At 37.8% G+C, this 20,151-nt stretch overlaps 2 protein-coding genes across 2 annotated transcripts in view; both read left to right on the top strand.

Moving 5' to 3' along the window:
* The first annotated feature begins 3,787 nt into the window (after positions 1-3,787).
* On the top strand, positions 3,788-11,341 carry LOC107098539 (sialic acid-binding Ig-like lectin 12). The gene is made up of 7 exons (XM_015396277.1): positions 3,788-3,872; positions 4,476-4,853; positions 5,714-6,016; positions 6,093-6,350; positions 7,330-7,411; positions 7,490-7,520; positions 11,074-11,341. The coding sequence occupies exons 1-7, from the start codon at positions 3,788-3,790 to the stop codon at positions 11,119-11,121; spliced, it is 1,185 nt and encodes a 394-aa protein (XP_015251763.1). The 3' UTR covers positions 11,122-11,341.
* A 7,062-nt stretch (positions 11,342-18,403) lies between these two features.
* The window catches only part of LOC107098540 (myelin-associated glycoprotein-like), an 11,518-nt gene continuing 9,770 nt past the window's right edge, over positions 18,404-20,151 (top strand). Inside the window, exons 1-2 of the mRNA XM_015396278.1 lie at positions 18,404-18,488; positions 18,639-19,013. Coding sequence (XP_015251764.1) covers positions 18,404-18,488; positions 18,639-19,013 — 460 coding nt within the window. The remainder of the gene's footprint in view (positions 18,489-18,638; positions 19,014-20,151) is intronic.

Here is a 20,151-nt window from a genome sequence, read left to right on the forward strand (position 1 = left end):
AAGGCCCTAAAGAATGGCCAATAGTGAAGAAATATTGTGTCTTTAAGATCTTCAATTCAGTAGCTTCCTCTGCCAATATTCCGTCAGTAGCCAGCTACATTATGAAACTTCATAAGAATGTAATTTTTACCAGAATTTAATCAACACATTAACCATATAAACCAATGGATGACTGAGAGGAATTTGTTAAAGGACACCCATGACACAGCTAAAGAAAGGGGAACAATCTTTTCTTAAAGTCTAGTCTTTCAAAATAGAGCAAAATTAAGCATATATCATCAAAGTAAAAGTTATTCCATGTTCCATGTTTTTTTGTTTCCGGGAAATAAGACCATATGAAATTGTTTTTATTTGTTATCTATATATAAAAGCAAGTCAAAAAATAGGCATATATATTACTTGGTAATAATAAAATAATCTTCATCATGTTCATGTTCTCCTCTATTGATGAGCCCCCAGCTTCATGTTAATTACATGATGAACATTTTTATTGAATCTCCAATCAGATTGTGCCTTAAATAATTTTGGATCTATAAACAGGGCTGACATGATCAAATGCTCCATTTATAGTACTGTAGGTTAAAAAGAATAATTTCAAGTTTTGAACCAACAAACCAAATCAAAAGGAAAAATTAAATGTTCATCTTTTCCCAACTAAACTTGTATGTCTTATCGTCATTTCAGTAGGGAGTTTACAGGGCCAATCCTCAGAGGGCAGAAGGTCCTGGTAGCACTTGTTTTCAAACCTTCTAAAGATCTTGAGTGATACCGATGATTAGACCGGTATAACCTTTCAAGGTAATCCCAATTCTAAGTATATAAATCAGCTTGTGATTCCATTCATGGAGGCAAGGGTTCCCAAAACTGTATTTTGTGATTAAGTGATCAACATTAGTCTGCACTGGAAAAATTCTAGATGGCAGCTGTACTCAGAAGCTAAAATTTCCAACCTCAGTGTAGAAATTTAAACTGGAACTCCCCCAAAAGTTGGAATTATTCAGTCAAATCAATTCAGTTTATTTATAAAACCTCAATTATTAACACATTTCACCCTATGACACTTTAACGAGACAATAAAATCAGATCATACATACACTGGTTAAACATTTTCTATCTAGGGAAACAAAACTGTTTGCCTTCAGACATAGACTTTTCAGGATTCACTACTCCTGGATGAGCTTTTGGTGACAGCAGACTTTTATTTGCATTCTGTCGTTGACTCTACAGCAATCGTTAAATGGATGATTCATGCTGTGACAGTGGAGAGTAAAAAAAAATATATTTTAAACAGTAAGAAACCTCCAGCAGAACCAGGATCAGAGTGAGCAGCCATGTTCTGCTGGAGGTTTCAATAAACAAACTCCATAGGTGGTTGTCTAGGAAAGAAACAGGTAAGAAGATGAGTTCTGAACTAAGTCCTGTGTTAAAAGGGTTGAAAGAGAGGGCTGTGAACTTAAGAGCTGAGCCAATCTTTTTGCTGGTGTAAACACCAAATAAAGGGGACAATAAAGGGATTTTCTATTCTATTCTATTCTATTCTATTCTATTCTATTCTATTCTATTCTATTCTATTCTATTCTATTCTACTCTATTCTATTCTAATCATAGCTATGGCTAGGAGACAAACAGGACTAAGCACTGAAAAACAGGCCCAACTGTAACAACTATAAGAGAAATCATTGATGACAGCAGCCCAGGTATATTTCATGGCCTGGAAAGTCAGGGCAACATGACCAGTGTTGTGCATGAATGCATTCAATGAATAAATTCATAGTTTTGGTGAACTGAGTGGACCAGATTTGAAGCAATGAAAATAAACAAGGGTGCAGAATAATTTACGATACAGATCAGCCTGATTGTACCTGTATGTTTCTGAAGTTCTCTTTAATGTGGCTAAATAAAGGCTTCACTGCACATACAGTATACCTTGACTGCATCGAATATTTTCAGTTTCTATCTATATATTATGATCCCACATTTAGAAAGTGAAAATTTTGGTTTTATTGTGTAGGATTATGGTTTGGTTAAAATGTATGCCATGTTGAGTGTGCAGGTGTTTCTGCATGTTGGATGTATTTCCTCCCACGGATGTAATTGCCACTTTGCAATGATTGCAAAGCGCCTTGTTGCCATCTTTCTAGTCCTTAAAAGGAACCCAAACTTTCGATCACCTCACCCGATGGGACGCCATTTTTTTTTGTTTTGCTTTTCTAGACTTACGCCCGGTCACGTCGTACTTGCTTACTGAATGCCGTGTGTGTAACTTGCGTAAAAAATGTAACGTAAGTTGTGCTACCCAGAGCGGCTCTGGTGCTGCCTGGAATAAGTTAAGAGAATCATTAAGCGAGCTGCCAAACGATGCCATGGAATTGGAACACAAGGAACCGGTTCTGAACAGGAACCAGTTTTAGAATCCCATCCCTAATTGTTACTAACTTTCACAAAAGAAACTGAAATGCTATTTCTCGAGAGACTCATTAACTCTGGCCTCCTAGTTAGTTACAAAGTAAGTGGTCTGATTCTTTAGTTTACAATTATATAAAGTCCTCAAATGGCCGAAAAAGCAAACTAGGATCATAAATAAAAACGAGAAAAATCTATAGTTTATGAGGAAGCTACAAAGCAGATGTGTAGTGTCTCATAAAGATGAGCATACCTCTCAGCTTTGTGTAACTATTTTCCAATACATTGTTATGCAAAAAGACTGAAGAAATAATAGTTTGATACGATGTAAAGTTGTCAGTTTATAACCTGTAGAGCAGAAATGTACTGACTACTGACAAAAAGGTCAGCAGACAGCCATTTATGTCTAAACATAAGGGGTTTTAACCTTGCAACGTAGGTTGACATGAAAAAGCTTTCTTAAAAATGCTATTGGTGCAGAGATAATGGCACCTTCCACTGCAGCCTTCCACTAATAATACAATTTGCTGACTGCTTTTATGTCTACATTTGGTGTGTTGTTTCATATAATAGAGGTTTTATTCACTACAAGGCAGTCATTGGGATGAAGGCGATATTTGTTAAAAAAGAAATGTCTATGTTTGATACTGTGCAGTTCTTAATAAAGCTGCTATGTGCCGAGCAAAAGTATTAAACTCCATGGGCTCTTTTTATTTCTTTAAGTGCTTTAGCAGTCTTTATGCGCGACAATGTTGAATGCCTATATAAAAATCACAATCAATGAAAGTAGTTTTAGATAATTATGTCCAAAAATTATTAACAGAAAGAATATATGAATACCACCTTAGGTAAATGTAAAAACATTAATGATCAGTTAACAAATACAGTGACTGTCAAAACCGGAGAAAACAAATACATCTTTCATGTAAATTGCTCCAACTGTTTCTTCTTTTATTTCAGCTGGTATTCAGAACACAGCATACATCAGTAAGGGAGTTATTGTAATAAACCCGTCAAAACAGTCTCAATGCAAATTCTTGAAGCAACATCCTCTCACAGAAAAGGAACAACAAATGTGGCTGGTTTCCACACAATACCAGCTTTAAAACAGAGAAGTTGCTCTTCAGATCTTCTGATCACCAACTGATAAACCTCTTGATATAAAGCTTCATTAGGTAAGAAGTTATTAATTGTACATTCATTGTGACCTTTAGTGTAAAAACTATGTTAAAATTGTAGTTCAACTACCTCTGGAAAAGTGCTAAATGATTAAAAAGATTAGAATATATTACTTGAAGTAACGGCTAAAGAGACTAAGGCATTATCCAAATGTGACTTTATTTAAAAAGGAACTCTTTTTCTGAAAGTTTTTACAGTCTAAGAAATGAAGGATCGTCTGAGTCTGATGGCAGCCCTGTCTGAGAGCATGCTGACAGTAAACTTGTTACTGAGCGTCTTCTCTCTTCCAGGTGAGCTGTTTGTTCACATCCTTTTATTTACATACCAACAAAACTTGAATCATGAGGCTGCACGGTGTTGCAGTGGGAAGCACTGTTCCCTTTCAGCAAGAATCTTTTGGGTTTGATTCCTGGCCCAGGGTGCTTCTGCATAGAGTTTGCATGTTCACCCCATGCATGCATGTGTTCTCTTCGTGTATTCCAGCTTCCTCCTACAGTCCAAAATAATTACTGTTAGGTTAATTGGCTTCTCTAAATTGTCCTCAGGTGCGAGTGTGTGTTCATGTTTGTTTGTATCTATTTTGCCATGGAACAAACTTTACCTCACCCCCCATAGACTGCCAGAGATAGGCACCGTCCCCACCACCACGACCCTGACAAGGATGAGGTCGAAGAAGACTGATGGATGGTTAACGTGCATAGTTTCTAGTCTAAAATATTATAATAGCCTGCAGCTGAACTGGAGTTTGTGGATCGTGAAATTTCTGAGGATCAAGTTAATAATTTGTCTGTTTTTACAGGTACTTTGGCTGAAGCTGTAGCTGACCTGTTCATTGAACATGAAGTTTGTCTGCCGGCACAGAAAGAAATATAAAACAGTTGTCTCTTTTACAGGTACTTTGGCTGGTTGTAGTATAACACCGGACCTCAGAATCACTACACCAAAGAAGATTGAAGCTCTAAGTGGATCTTGTTTGGAAATACCGTGTATCTATGATACAAAGAATACAAAATATGACAGCAATAGAACTATCTATGGAGTTTGGATCAAAGGTGGTCACAAAATTTTACCTATAGATGGAGATGTCTTCAACAGCAGTGGGTTAAATAACTCATATTCACTGAATATCATTGGAAATTTGAAAGAGAAAAACTGCACCACTCTGTTTCCCGATTTAAACACCAGTTATACAGACAAATACTTATTCAGGATTGAGAACTGGCCATTCAAAGCAACAGCTTGTGATGATCCTCTCGATATAGAAGTAAAAGGTAAGAGGATTTTTCTTTTTTACAAGTTATGATATCAAATGAAATGTTGCACTGCAGGATATTTCAAACTTACATCTGAAACTTACATCTTCTGTTTCCTGTCTTTTATTACTGGATTATCTGATTAATCCAGGTGTGTCTGGCCATGGTTACTGAGGTCAGGCACATCTGGATTAATCAGTTCATCCAGTAGAGAAAGACAGGAAACAAAAGAGCTGCCTTTAGTTCAGGAAAATGTGGAGTTATGCATAGAGCCCATTAATTGCTAAAGTTAAGTGAGGATCTTTGAATGATCCAACAGTGACCTACATGACTGATGATGATGATAAAAATAATCCACCTGTGTGTACTCAAGTCTCCATTTCTATCTGACTGCTCTGTGATAGCCTCAGAGTTCAGTTTAAGGCACAGATCATGAGGGAACACACCAGGCAGGTTTGGATAAACAAATTTAAACATCACAAGGAGCACTGTGCAAGTGCTAAAGTGTTGAAATGGAGGGAACAAATCTGGCCTTGATGTAAGAGTAGCAAGAAAAAAGCTTTTCTTAAAGATACCCATTAAAATGGGGTGTCTCCCAGGTGGCTTGTAGCAAACACAAGATTGTGACAAACAGACAGTTAAAAGTAAAATAAACTAAAATAAACTAAAGATTTTTCTATCAGCTTTATTTTAAATTTAATGGAAATTCTTTATTATCTTTAGTACAAACCATTTTACGAATACAAACGGTCATATAGTGTATATACTGTATTTCTTTTAGGTCACACTCAGAAACAAGTGTAAACAGTTGAGCCTTTATTGTAAATGCTTTAGGTTTGCTTTACTTACTAAACTGTCTGTCTGATGTGAACTCCCAGATTCTCCTTGGAGTCCCAGCATTAATATCCCTGTTGGTGATCTGAAGGAGCATCAGTCTGTCACTATAAGCTGCTCAGCTGTGACTCCCTGTCCACACTCACCTCCTGAACTCACCTGGAATCTCAAACAAGACTCTGAGAGACAAACAGAGAAAAACACAGATGGAACCTTAACAACTAAAATCCAGGAGACCATCACTCTGTCAGACACACATGATGGATACAAAATCATCTGTTTTGCCAGATATCCTGCGAAAGGAGGAAGCAAGACAGAAGAGACAAAGTTTACTCTTAGTGTTGCATGTTAGTAATCCTGTCAGCACGTCATGGTTCAGCTGTTTCTGATCAATAAAGTTAATGTGTGTCCCATTTTCCTCAGATGCTCCTAAAGACACCTCAGCATCCATCAGTCCATCAGGTTTGGTGTCAGCAGGTAGCTGGGTGGAGCTGAGCTGCTCCAGCAGAGCCAAGCCTCCTGCCAGCTTCACCTGGTTCTGGAACAGCAAACATGGAGCCTTTAATGTAGCTGTGGGGCAGGTTTACAGCTTCAATGTTACTGAGGGAGGAGAGTATTACTGTGAGGCTACAAATGATCTGGGGACTCAGAGATCTTCCGTCATCTTTCTTAGTGTTAAAGGTCAGTCTTCAACAAACTCTTTGGTTCATATTGTTCTTTCACTTTGATAAAATATGTTTGTGGTTCAGGTTTAACCTTTATTTTTCTCAAGAAAGAATTTCTTTATTATTATTATTTTTTTAATTATTAAAAGGAGCCATTAGTAATAATGATACCTTGGCACTTTTGGAACAACACATAAGATGAATGCCTACAAGTCATATCCCTCAAAGAGTGTCATGTGGGTTGTTAAATGAAAAGAGAGAAGGATTTAACGCAGCTAAATTCAAGATGATTAATGAAGACGATTCAGCCGCAGTAAACGACCTCCAAATATTTTTGATGGATGCAGAGCCTTCTTATGTAATGTTGAGATTATTTCGGGTCTACTTGTCTTCCTGGCTTCCATGTTTGGATGCACCTGCTATTTGGCCAACATAAAATGCAAAAAATGGCCCTCTGTTTTAGCAACCCAGGAACCTTTCATGTTGTTGGCTCAGGAACCAGGAAGTAAACATTGGCCACACACTGCAGTGCTGTACTTATAATTTTGAAGTAATAAATGTTAATGGAGAACACTGATTATTCACAGGAAATGCTTCTTCCATCCAGGGTTATAGATGAGAATATTTTTGGATGATTTTTACAAAACATTTCTCACTGATTGCTCTTTTTAAAAAAAGCAATGAAAATAGAAGAAACAGATTTTATAATTATCTAAAGTCATTGTTACAGATGATCCAGTCTTTGGGCTCCATATTATACTGAAGATCTTGGGAGCTATGCTGCTCTGTAGTAAAGTATAGTAATAAAGTTAATGAGTGTCCCATCTTCCTCAAATGCTCCTAAAAACACCTAAGCATCTATCAGTCCATCAGGTTTGGTGTCATTAAGTAACTGGGTGGAGCTGTGCTGGCATATGTCAAGAAATGTTGAGCATGTTTAATATATAATTATCTAAAGTAATAGCAGAAAATTTAAGCAGGCTATACTGTTACAGATGTTCCAGTGATTGGACTCCATATTATACTGAAGATCCTGGGAACTGTGATGCTCTGTAGCACGCTTGTCATCTTTGAGTGGTGAGATAATCCTCTGTTCATTGATACTTTGCATCTTCAGTTACATTTTGGTGTTTCAATTAACCTTTTTTCTTTCAGCTTCTTCAGATTCTCCAACAAGTCAAAGAAGGTTTGTCTATCATTATTATATTTCACATACAAAAATTTGCACCTGCTTTTATGTTTTATTGTTGCACCCCTAGTTGAATTTATCTTACACTGGTAGACTGCAGAGATAACAACAAGGCCTCAGACACCACATCCTCTGACACCCAACCCCCTTTGAACAGGCTGAACTGAAACTGATATTTTGCCTTGGTGGAGTGCTGCTCCAGGCTGGGTGACAAATATAATTCGATTTGGTGATTTGTTCACTTTTGATGCTACACTAGTATAGATGCTGTAACCTATGTATACACACATTTAAACACTGATGGTGGTAAGTCCTATTATAGCCACAGCTCTGTATAGGCACCCACTGGCCTTTTGACCACTATTAAGCAATGTGGGTGAGGTGTCTTGCCCAAGAAAACAATGAGGTTTTCAATGGGGTTTGAGCTTGATACAGCAAAAAACAGCAAGCTGTCAATAGTGCTCCTATACATTTCATAAATTTCAACCTTCATATATACGTACATTTCTCAATATGTGTACTTGTGGTGAAGTGTCATCAGCCTCAGACCTAGTACTGTTCCAAATAACAAGAACACGCCACAAAGTTCCCAGGTGTTTTTTAGCGTTTTGTTGTCATTACACTGTCACAAGTACAGAGCAACGAAATTAACTCTCTGCATTTGAACCATCCCTTTGGGTAGCTGTGTGGGGGTAAGGGTCTTTGCTCAGGGGGTCTGTGGGAGTGGGGCTCAAACTCCGAACCTTCCAAGCCCAACACCCTAATCACTCCTAAAAGCAGGCATTAGTGTGAAGGTTCTTCTGGCCTAAGGCCTAAGGGCCCAGTGTGGGTCCTTAGACAAGAACCACACTGGCAGCTCATTCCCCCCAGCATTCTCCCCCCTGCAGGATGGATAACTTACCAATTGAGCTAGCCAGCAGTGGATGTTGTCCTCAACCCCCTCCTCTTTACAGCCGTTGATGTTGTTCTCGCCCCTCCCTCTTTACAGAGTATGCATAAGAGCAGACTTGTCCGTTCTAAAGATTGACAGCTGTCCCAGCATGCACTACGGCAGCAGCAGCTTTCAGTTGAAGTTCTATTTTATATTACCGTCGTTCTATAAAAGTACGTTTTAAGATCTTTTGAGAACATTATGCTTTTAAGCGTCACTATATGGCCCATTTACTAATTTAGTACGTAATCACAAAAAAGGTTCCAATGTTGAGAGGATTGCTGCAACCACCAGTCCTCCGAGTCTAACCGCAGCCAGGACTAACGTTAGCCCATCTGCGGTATCCCTCTCTCGGCATGGCCATGTGTGAAGTACAGCTGGCTCTGGTGGAGATTTTTTTGTTTTATTTAGCAAAATGTTATTTGATTTGTGTTTATCTGACTGTAAATTATTATTCTCCCACTAAATGGAAAAAAAAAGTATTATTATCTAGAGGCTATTAATAACTGGAGGTGAAATGCAGCTCCAGACAAGCGAGCATGTGGTGACGTCAATAGTGTGCTTCTGTTCCAATTGACCTATATTTATGTTGCGTGCTCGTATTTTGCCAAAGTCCATACTTTCTTGTGTTCTTTTCAAGAACATACTTGGAGAGGACACAAGTCTGTACTCAGTTTCTTGTGAATTGAGAAACAGCCACAGTGTTGGGGAAGCAACTTAGAAAATGTAGTGAGCTAAGCTACAATGTATTCATTAAATTAATCTACACTACAATGTAGCTACCCACCAGAGATATGTTGCAACCTAAGTTACAACAAAATGACAAAACTATATAGCTTACTGTAACTATGGTTCCCAAGAAGTGCCAACATACTTAATTACACCAAAGCTTCTTTGCAGAGTCATTGCATGAAACTGTGAAAAACAGATCAGATCAGTTCAATTGTTTTCAAAGTTTTTGAATTGGGTTGAGTTTGAAGTTTTATAGGCTTTGATGGGCTACTGTAGAAAACTTCAAACTCAATGCTAATCCTGACATTTTGAATTGAAAAAAAAAAACCCTGGATGGGAAGCAAAACATCTTCAAACTTGGAAACCAAGTCCAGTGGATTGATTTTCAATACTTATGCTCAAATTCAAATCTAACTTAACTATTCAGATATAATGAACATTTAATTCTACGATATTTGGATAATCATGCATCCAACAACCACAACAATATAAATATGTCTCAGACTAGTCCAGCAACTGTCAAATTAAGCCTTGTAAATTAATCCTTGATCTACCTCGTTGCTTTTTGTTTTGATTAATTTAAAGTGACTAGAGTGACCTGTTTATTTTTGGATTGTGCAGTCTTGCTATGGTCTGTTTTACTTAGAATATTTATAAGCCCCATTTTGTACAACTGTCATATACACAAATATCCATTTAAATTGATCATTGTTTTGTTTTCTATGGAAAAAAAACCCTGCACAATCTAATACTGCTCTTCTACTAGCTTTTCCTCCATGAATTCTCTTCATATACGCATGCATTTACAGTATAACACACACATCCACATGTATGCGCACAAGCACAAATGCACACACACTCACTCACACGTTATTATTTTGCTTTCGAAGGACATCCTTTTGGATTGAACTATGTTAGCTGTTGATGTTTGCTGGCTGAGTTCAGATGACCATAGCTTAGCTGATTGTGTTAACTAAAGTGTCATTTACACTACCCCTTTGAAATCGTGCCAAGATCGGTCCGAGCATGGAAACCGAGATAACTGTTCAGTGTAAATGACAGGCACAACTGAACCGGACCTCACCAGACACTATGGAACCATGCTTAACTGGTACTAGTTCCTCAGTAGGGCTCGGCGCGGTTCCGTTCTGGCTCAATTCTCAGATAACAAAGAGCACAAAAACAGACCTCCTCATCACCTATTTATAGTCAGCCTCCGTAATCATGAAATTTCAAATATTTATAAAAATACAAGCTTCCCTACCTTGCCACATGATTTCCAGTGGTTATTCTATAGCGCTATATAAATAAAATGAATTGAATTCTCCTTAGCAGTGTGATAAAGGTGTGGTAAATGGCTGTAAGGATCCGAGCTTGGCATTGTTAACTGATTTAAGCTCCGCACAGAAAGGTTTTCAGAGGGTGGTGTAAATGGGGTATGAGTGTTAATTTGACACTATATTTTCAACATACATATTTAATTCTGGAAATCTTATACATTTGATTTTGCAGTGCCTCATTAAGTGAAATACATTTATCATGGTCAGGATTTATAGCATTTATTGACTTCTAACATTGCATAAGACCACATACAGTCATATTTTCTCACACATATACACAGATTTGTAGTATTATTAAGTAATTGTATGTTTATTTAGCAAGTGCTTCAACATATATTATGTTGGGGAGAAATTAGAATGAAAATCACAACAAACTCTGCTGTGATGAACAAATGTTGTTTGGTATCCAGTTAGACTAAAATTAAAGTGACTATAAGTCTTAGAATTTTTAAACTATGAGCTTTGGATTTCTTTCTTAATCACTTTAATCCAAAATAAATGTCCTAAAAATTAACAGAACAAATTTGTTTTTATTTTATCTTCAAAGAAACAGAAGACCCAACCTATCTCGACAGTGATGGAGACCAAACCATGAGCTTCAAAGTGACCAGGAATACCAAGGCTTCTGCTAGTGTCTTCTTTCTATTCATGCTTTTGTTTTTTTGATTGTTTACTTTTAGAAAGTTAAAAGGCTTATTATTATTCGCCAAGGTTAATAGCTTACAGTAAGGGCAGTTACATTCTAAACAGATCACTGGTTTTTTATATCACTATATATCATGCTATAAAAATTACCTAGTAGTTCTTGATGCTTATTTCTCTATCTGTTTGCATATTTTATTCATGGATAAAATGCTACCACTTGGGATCATTCATTTGCATCAATGAATTATGAATGTGGCCTGTAAAACGAACAAAAAAAAAGACTTTTAGAAGTGAGACAGAATTTCTCATGAATGTAACAAAACATTTCCTCTCAACAGAGTTTTTTTTAATTGTCTTTGTCTTAATGCTACAATTAGGTTTGTGTGGTATGTTTAAGAGATGTTAAAATTTTGCTCCAGATATTTCCAGTTCAGACATGTGCATAAAACATGATCACAAAAAAATATATTTGATTTTCTTGTTTTACTTGTTTATCTCTTTTGTTGTTTGCAACACATGCAAGCCTTAAATTTCTATGAATGCAAGACAACTAGGATGAGTAACTTGTTTACTTTGGGAGGTAGTTATACACAATGGAAATTAATTCAAAAATGGTTTTGGAGACTCTTTTATGGCTCAATGTAGAGAAACATGTCTGAGCTCCATCACCCAGGCTCAAACACTGTCTGAAAGGGAACTCTGAACTCTAGAACTTCTACAAGCCTCTGGCAAAGGTCAGAGCTGTTGGAGATTTTGTTACAGAAACATTGCCTGACAATTATTTGTTAAACCTCAATATCAGAGTATTCCTGTTTAAAATGTTTGATATGAAAATTACTCTCCATGTTAAAAATGGATTGGATCCTGTCTTTTCAGTTGGACCATGTTAACCTTGATTAAAAATGTTCTAATGTTTCTGATGCAAAATGTTAGAAGCTGCAGGAGGAAAGGAGGGCTTGCTAAAACACGAATTATATTTTCGATGAAAAGACAGGAATAAATTTAAAAATAGAATAAGATCTGGATTAGCTCTCCTCTCCTCTGCTGCAGGCAGTTTCATAAAACACTGCGTTCGTCTCGCTTTGAATCACAGGAAACAAAACAAAACCCTATGACCAGCTCCTTCTGAGTTGCAGGAAAAGGTAGTCTGACTCGGTCCAGTGAGCACAGACCTTACTGGAGGGATTTGGTGGCTACTTTAGCGTAGCTTTAAGCTGGGAAGCTATGAGAGACCAGCTGTGTGCTGCCGGCAAAAGTAAGCTGAACAGGAAGTTGTCCATAGAATTAAGCCTATCCAACTTCAGCTAATTAATAGGACTATTTGGCATGAATTTTAGCTCTAAATTATCAGAATTTACAATCATTTATTGCTGTACGTACCTATAAGCCAAGTGTGCCTGTGGTGGCTGCACGAATCAGTTAAAGGCAGATAAAGAGGATTCAGTCTTTCATCAAGCTGGTTCCAGATTAGCCAAATTTTTCCTGCACATATTTATGACAACTTTAGAGAACATCATGTTAATTTTGCCACTTCTGTGAGATATGGTGCATTGTAATTGTATATGTTTTATGAGAAATGTGAGTATGCTGTCCTTTGCTCTTCACAAGAAACCAGTTTATAATATGAGAAATTTGGAATATTAAAATTGAAATCCTAAGGGTTTAGTGCATGTTTATCTGGGTTTAACACACTCAATACAGTTTTCTCTGAAAAGAGTTGAACCAAAATGGAATTCTTTTCCAGTGGGATCTGGGAAGATTCAAGGGGTTTACCAGATCAACCTTTTCTTTCCACTAAGTGGAATTAGGAAGTGGTGGAGGATGGTTTCCATACCAAGTTGTGTTGCTGATGAGTGCTTTGGGTCAGGTTTCTCAGGAGGATCACTATCATCAGGTGGTGGTTGAGAGGGGTGGGGGATCTGACAAACCGCTTTTTGCCAACAACCTGTGGAGGATAGCTTCCATCTCCATCACTGACTGTTCAGTCTGTTTACTCTGATCTTTACCATCACACCACTGGACTTGGTTTTCCAAGTTTGAAGACATTTCGAGGAAGTTATTTTAATTATAATAACATTTTTCTTTTTGACAATTTTTTTCTGGTTTTCCTCTGGTCAGGCTGTCTGTTGTCTCGGCTCATCTCTGATTTCCTTGTTTGGAAACCACTCTATTCCCTACTCTGTCAACTCCTCCTATCCTGGAAATAGGGTTGGGAATTGATACGATTTTCATGATTCCGATTCCCTTATCGATTCTGTGAAACGATTCAATTCCTTATTGATTCTTCTATTGATTCTGTGAAACAATGAACTTGGTAAAAGCACGGTGACATTCGTCTACCTTCACCTGGGACATTCTATTTCTGCCTGCCTCAGGGAAAACAAAAGGCAGTGAACGGGAGCTGCCAGCCTCTGAGCCAGCCAGGCTACCTGTCTCGTCACAGTCATCTAAATCTAATGGAGAAGGCATCCGTTTGATTGGAAAAGCATTACTGTACAATTTCGTGAAATAAACTCATCCTCCCCTGATTTAAATAAACAAGGGTCTTTCTCTTGCTTCCTGAACTGCAGAACAACTTCGTAGCATATTTAATAACCCCAAAGTGAGGTACAAAATTGGTTTATTTCCAGAATGACATATGATTTACAAGGAATCACATTAAGCACAACCAGTGATATAAAACTAGCTACTTACCACCAGAGTTGCCTTCCATGCTGGTCATAACTTTAGCCTCTGTCCGGAAGCATCATAAACATGGCATTTGTTAAAATGTATGCCATGTCTTGTGCGCAGGTGTTTCTGCATGTTGGGTGTATTTCCTCCCAGGGATGCAATTGCCACTTTGTAATGATTTCAAAGTGCCTTGTTGCCATCTTTCTCTTCCTTAAAATGAAGTCAAACTTTCGATTGCTTATTGAATGCCTGTGTGTAACTTGCTTAAAGAATGTGACGTAAATCGTGCTACCCAGAGCGGCTCTGGTGCTGCCTGGAACCATTAAGAGAATCATTAAGTGAGCTGCCAAATGGTGCCATGGAATTGGAACACACGGAACCGGTTCTGAACAGGAACCAGTTTTCGATTCCCATCCCTACATGGAAAGCTCTCTTTTCTTGTGGACCTGCATCATATTGTCTTTAAACTTGACTCTGGAGGGAGGAACTTCTTGTCTGTCCAACTCTAAGCTTCTCCCTAGTTCTGCCTGAATCTATAGAACCCTGTTATCTCCATCTGTTCCTTACTGGGGCGGATGCATGCTATCTGAGCATTGTTCCTGTTCCTGCATGGAAAGAGTTTTAGTTCAGTGGTACATGGTGACTTCATTCCTAATGCTCTTGTGAAGATTGTAGAAGAAACTTGATTTTAAGGTATGCTTTTCCCCCAAACCAGGAGCATTTCTGGCAAAGAGAAGAATAGTGCTGAAGGCTCTCTATGAACACACAAACACAGCTTGAAGAGGTTCTCCAGATCAGCCTCAATTTCTCCGGAGCGTAGGGATTGGGTAAACCTAAAAGACAATGCTCTACCTCTCTGGTGTAATCATCAATGGTGGATTCAGGATTACTGTGATCAAAACGCTCCATGGCTTGTGCAAGGGATTTAAGTTGTCAGGTTCATAAGCCCTGTTTTGGGATTAGCACTGGTCCATTTGAATCATCACCTGACAACTCTAAACAACTCCTATCAAGGTAGGAGGGAAATTCCCATAGATGGCTGTCCTGCTACCTCTGTGGAAAAGGGGTTTCATATCAGATAGTGTTCTTAGTTAGGTTGACAACCTGCACTGCTCTGTAAAACAAACTATACCTGCCAGTTATGTGAATCATCCTCTGTGGTCTGAGGCTGTTCTGCTTATTGGAACTGCGCACTGCACTACTAAACCTTTCCTGCTCCATCATGCTAGCTCTCAGCTCTGTGGTTGCCTGAGGAGGAACTCCTTTGTCCACCTACTTCTCTAACATAGGGACGGTTTCACTCTCTTCCTCTTCATCTGACCCTCCAGCCTGTGGCCAGGGGGCTTCTGTCCTTTGCCGTCTGTCCAGAATGGTAAATGTTGCCTTTCTACTCCCTTCCACCCTTCTAATTCTCCCTTCAGGCTTCAGACAGTTCTATTTCTAACTTAGACTTTCTCTGATGGAGCAAGGCAAGCTGACCAAACATATCAGCAACCAGCAGATCTTTTCTTGGATTACTAGTTGACTCAATCGGTTTCTTAATCTCACTTTCACAAGCCTCTATACTGAGACTTTTCAACACTCTATTCTCTTCTTTGGAAAAAGAGATCACTGAGCTAATTGAAGCTTGGGACTCCATCTCTAGGGAAGTCACAGATACACCCACTACTATCTTATCCCGTTCTCTATCCATTTTGTTCAATTAGGGGAGGATGAAGCAGGAAACGTAGCACACAGGCTACAAATCCCTAATCCTGTTAGCACTACACGCACAAAAGCTGAAAAACTCTGTTTGCTGTATGTCTGTCTACCTATACGACAGGTGTACAATACATGCAGACAATTACGTTGTGCAGGTTATCTTTTAACAAGCAACTTACTCTTAATCAGGTTCAGATAAATTACATTGCTGTGTTTAACTTCTAAAAACTTCTGATGGATGATTGGATCACTGACTTCTTGGCAAGTGGAATTTGTTGAATGTGATAATGCATGTGTATTAAACAACTGTGAAACAACAACTAACACACAAAAGAACAAATGCATTTCTTGGATATCCCCTCAGAAGTGATATACCTGTAATATTAACTCAGGTTTCAAACCTATAGTTTAAAATTACCACTCTACAATTAACCCTTAAGCACAATTTCTCCACAACAAAGACAGTAGATTCCTCAAACAAGGTGTAACTGTAATTGAAAGAGCGACCCGCAAGGGGAAAAAGCGTGCCTTTACCTGGGAAATTCAAAGTGTGCTGACACGTTCACACCACCATGGGCCACGCAAAAGGGCACTACACAGATTGGTCACTAGGGGAAATCAATCCTCCACCTGAGAACAGCTGGTATAGTTGTAATAACACTCCTCAGTCCCAGGGAAGTGCCCTCTGACTGTCCTAGCTTCTCTTCATTGGCTTGCTTATAAATAAAGAATAGAATTTAAAATTCTCCTCACATACTGTATAGAGCCTTAAAGACCCAAGCTCCATCTTATATTAGAGATCTGATTGTTCCTTATGTCCCTAGCAAAGCACTTTGCTCTCAATCTGCAGGTTTACTAGTGATTCCTAGAATTTCTAAAAGTAGAATGTGAGGCAGATCTTTTAGTTATCAGGCTCCTCTCCTGTGGAACCAACTACCAGTTTTAGTCTGTGAGGCCCCTATATAGTTAGGGACAAATTTCCCATTGGGATCAGCTTCATAGTCATGGTAGGCCACTTCTTTGATTTTACTTTGGAAAATCTTTGGGCCATGAATCTATTAAGATTTGGAACGAAACCTCAAAAAACATTGCAAATGAATATCTGAATCCTTTCAAGTCAAGTATTTTTTTAATTCAAATTCAATCAATCAGATTGAAACAACTAAAATAATTTTCAAAATCTGAAAAAACTGCTTACAAATTCAAATACATTAGAATTAGCCTGAAAATTAAATAAGCCTATGTAAAATCTAATCATTTTACTCACCTTTCAAACATTAATTTAGAGTATTTATAATGTAAAACAAACAAATATGTTGCCTGGAAGTTGGTAAGTTAGTATATGTTCCCAGAAGTGTATTACTCTTCCTGTTCCTGCCATTCAGCCTCATCTTCAGGCCACGTCTGACCATCACTGCAGGTTCTACCAGTGGCAGATCTTCTCTTCACAGTCAGCCAAGGCTTATCCTCTCTCCCAACTGAAGTCTAGGCTGATGCTGTTGGCTACTCCAGTTAGTCTGCCTCTGCATTAACTGCTCAGTCCTGTTCTTTTCCAGGGCCTGCCTAAATTCCCCTTGTCCGCAACAGCCTCACCCTTTTCAAATAAGAAACCTTAAAACATCATACACTGTTGGCTTGATTCATCGGGTTCTCAATGCTAAAACATGACGCCAGCCCTACCACGATCCTGAAGGTTTATACCACTTAACATCGCGGGTGACCCTTAAGCAGAAGAAGAAGGAAGGATGGATATTAAAAGTGTATTTTGAGAAATTTAAGAAACTTCTAACAAAGTAAAAAGAAACCAAAAAAAAACCAACTATAGAAATAATAAAACTCTTATAAAGAAGTGAGGTAAAACATAATTGGTTTTAACATTCAAATGCAGTTTTGTTTGGTAACACTTTGGTTTAAAAGCATTTGAATTCCTGTTTGTTAATAATATATTGGTTGTATTGTCATGATATCCTCTTCTATTGCAGCCTTACCTAATTTTACTGATACCCTATCCTTCTGTCTTTTCTTTTAACTTAATTTTCCTCATAGGGGTTAGATGTATTCCCAGGCATTCATTGGGAAATATTAAACTCCAATTCTAAAAGAGAATAAACCATAGCTGATATTGTGCAGTTGAAGCTAATATGTGCAACAGAAAAGTAATAATCTTAAACAACTTCAGACCACCCGCTGTTTGGTGTCTATATATAAATCCCAATCAATTAAATGACTATAGATAATTATACCAAATATGACGGAGAAGATATGAACTTAAATGTAAAAAGCATTCCTAGTTAACAAATACAGTGGTTATTTTAACCTGAGAAGACATTATCGTTATATACAATTCTCCAACTGTTTCTTTTTTTTAATTACATTTGTTATTTAGAACACAGCACACATCTGTAAAGGAGTTATTGTAATAAACCAGTCAATGCACTCTCAATGCAAATTCTTAACCCAACATCCTCTCACAGAAAAGGAACAACAAATACAGCTGCTGGCTTCTACATAATACCAGCTTTAAAGCAGAGTGCTGCTCTTTAGATCTTCAGATCACCAACTGATACATTCCTTGATATATAGAGCTTCATTAGGTAAGATGTTTTTAATTATCCATTTTGTGTGACCTCTACGGTAAAAACTATGTTATATATAAGTTTGCATTATTAGTGTCAATTATTGTACTGGCAATTTTACTTTTAAATTAATTTTAACTACCTCTTGGAATGTGCGAAAATACTAAAAATATTAGAATATATAACTCGACGTAACGGCCGAAGCTAACTAACGCGTTATCCAAAGCTGACTGATAAAAAAAAAAGGAAATTTTTTTCCTGAAATCTTTTCCAGTCTAAGAAATGAAGGATTGTCTGAATCTGATGGCAGCTCTGTCTGAGAACATGCTGACACTCAACATGATACTGAGTGTCTTCTTTATTCCAGGTGAGCTGTTTGTCTTTTCTGGTCTGAAATTTTAGATCATGATATAATTTAAAGGCCCCACATGTAAAGTGCTGTAGCTGACCTGTTCATTGAACATGAAGTTTGTCTGCAGGCAAAAAAAGAAATATAAAACAGTTGTCTCTTTTACAGGTACTTTGGCTGGTTGTGGTATAACACCGCACCTCAGAATCACTACACCAAGGGAGCTTGAAGCTCTAAGCGGATCTTGTTTGGAAATCCCGTGTATCTATGACACAGAGGATAACAGATATAACAGCAGCCAACCCATCTATGGAGTTTGGATGAAAGGTGGTTACATGCCTTATCCAGATATAATAATTTTCAATGGCAGTGGGTCAGTTAACAACTATTCACTGAATATTTCTGGAAACCTGAGAGAGAAATACTGCACCACTCTGTTTCCTGATTTAAAGACCAGTTATGCAGACAGATACTTCTTCAGGATTGAGAATGAGCCGTTTAAAGCAACAGCTTGTGATGATCCACTGCAAATAACAGTTAAAGGTAAGAATATTTGTTCTTAACATAGTGTTATAATGGTCATTTCAATGAGGAATATTTAAAATGTACATGTCTTTTACAGCTTTAAAAGGTGTCAGAAAAAAAGTTAAGGGATCTGGAGAATATAATGTCATTTTTTTTTTTATATATTTTTCCCCAGCAAATTAGCAATATTACTGTATTTAAACAGCTGGGCATATTTTCATCTTCTAAACAAAAAAGATTCTAAATCTGAAAACTAAGATACAAGAAAACTAAATAGGGGTCTGTTTCACAAAGAAGGTTTATTCTCAACTCTGAATTTATCTAGCCTGAGGTTGGATACCCTGAGCTTATAGTTTCACAGTGGCTGCTGTGAGTTAGTTTAATCAACTCTGATAAGCTCCACTCAAAGTTGAACATGTTCGAATTATTATAAAAGCCATTATCATTGCAGCCCTGATTCAACGAGTCACCATGACAACAGGCAGATCAAATTTCACACCACCAAAACTGGGGATTGTAATGCAGAAATTATATAATAAATCTAGAATGTAAAAAAAAAGAGCAACTGCAAAGGAGAGGGATATGGCGTAGCAGAAGATCCTTGCTACACTTACCTATTTTTTTGTACTCAGCGCTTATTGGTTAAATGTTTTTTTTAATCTGCTGTGTGTTAAGAATTGTACAAGAGGACCCAAAGACAGTCAGACAACTGATATTATTATTAAACAGTTTGTATTAAAGGTGGACTGCGTTAGTTTAAGGAAGAATCACCAGCATCGGAGACAGGCCCATCTGGGAGTGGAAATGAAAGGTTAGTGACCAGGCAGGGACTATGGTAAATTTCAGCTGAGACAACCAAGGTCACTACCCTTCTCACAATCTGGGAGTCGACTTGTAAGGTAGGTCGAAGATCCTGTTGAGGGGTTGTGTCTGGTGATTATCTCCTTGATCTAAAGTCTGATAGATCAGCAGAGATCAAGGGACATGCACAGGGTCAGAGCTGAGTGATCAGGGTATCCAGGTAAATCAAAGGCACTTGAAAAGGTCAAAGATGAGGTCAGAGGTCAAGGTAATCCAAAACAATCATGTCTGATAAGGATTATGACACTGAGTCTGCTGTGTCATTTGTAGGTTGAGTGAAAATAGTAAACATTAT

This window comes from Cyprinodon variegatus, unplaced genomic scaffold (genome assembly GCF_000732505.1).
Source record: "Cyprinodon variegatus isolate N-32 unplaced genomic scaffold, C_variegatus-1.0 Scaffold788, whole genome shotgun sequence".
NCBI lineage: Eukaryota > Metazoa > Chordata > Actinopteri > Cyprinodontiformes > Cyprinodontidae > Cyprinodon > Cyprinodon variegatus.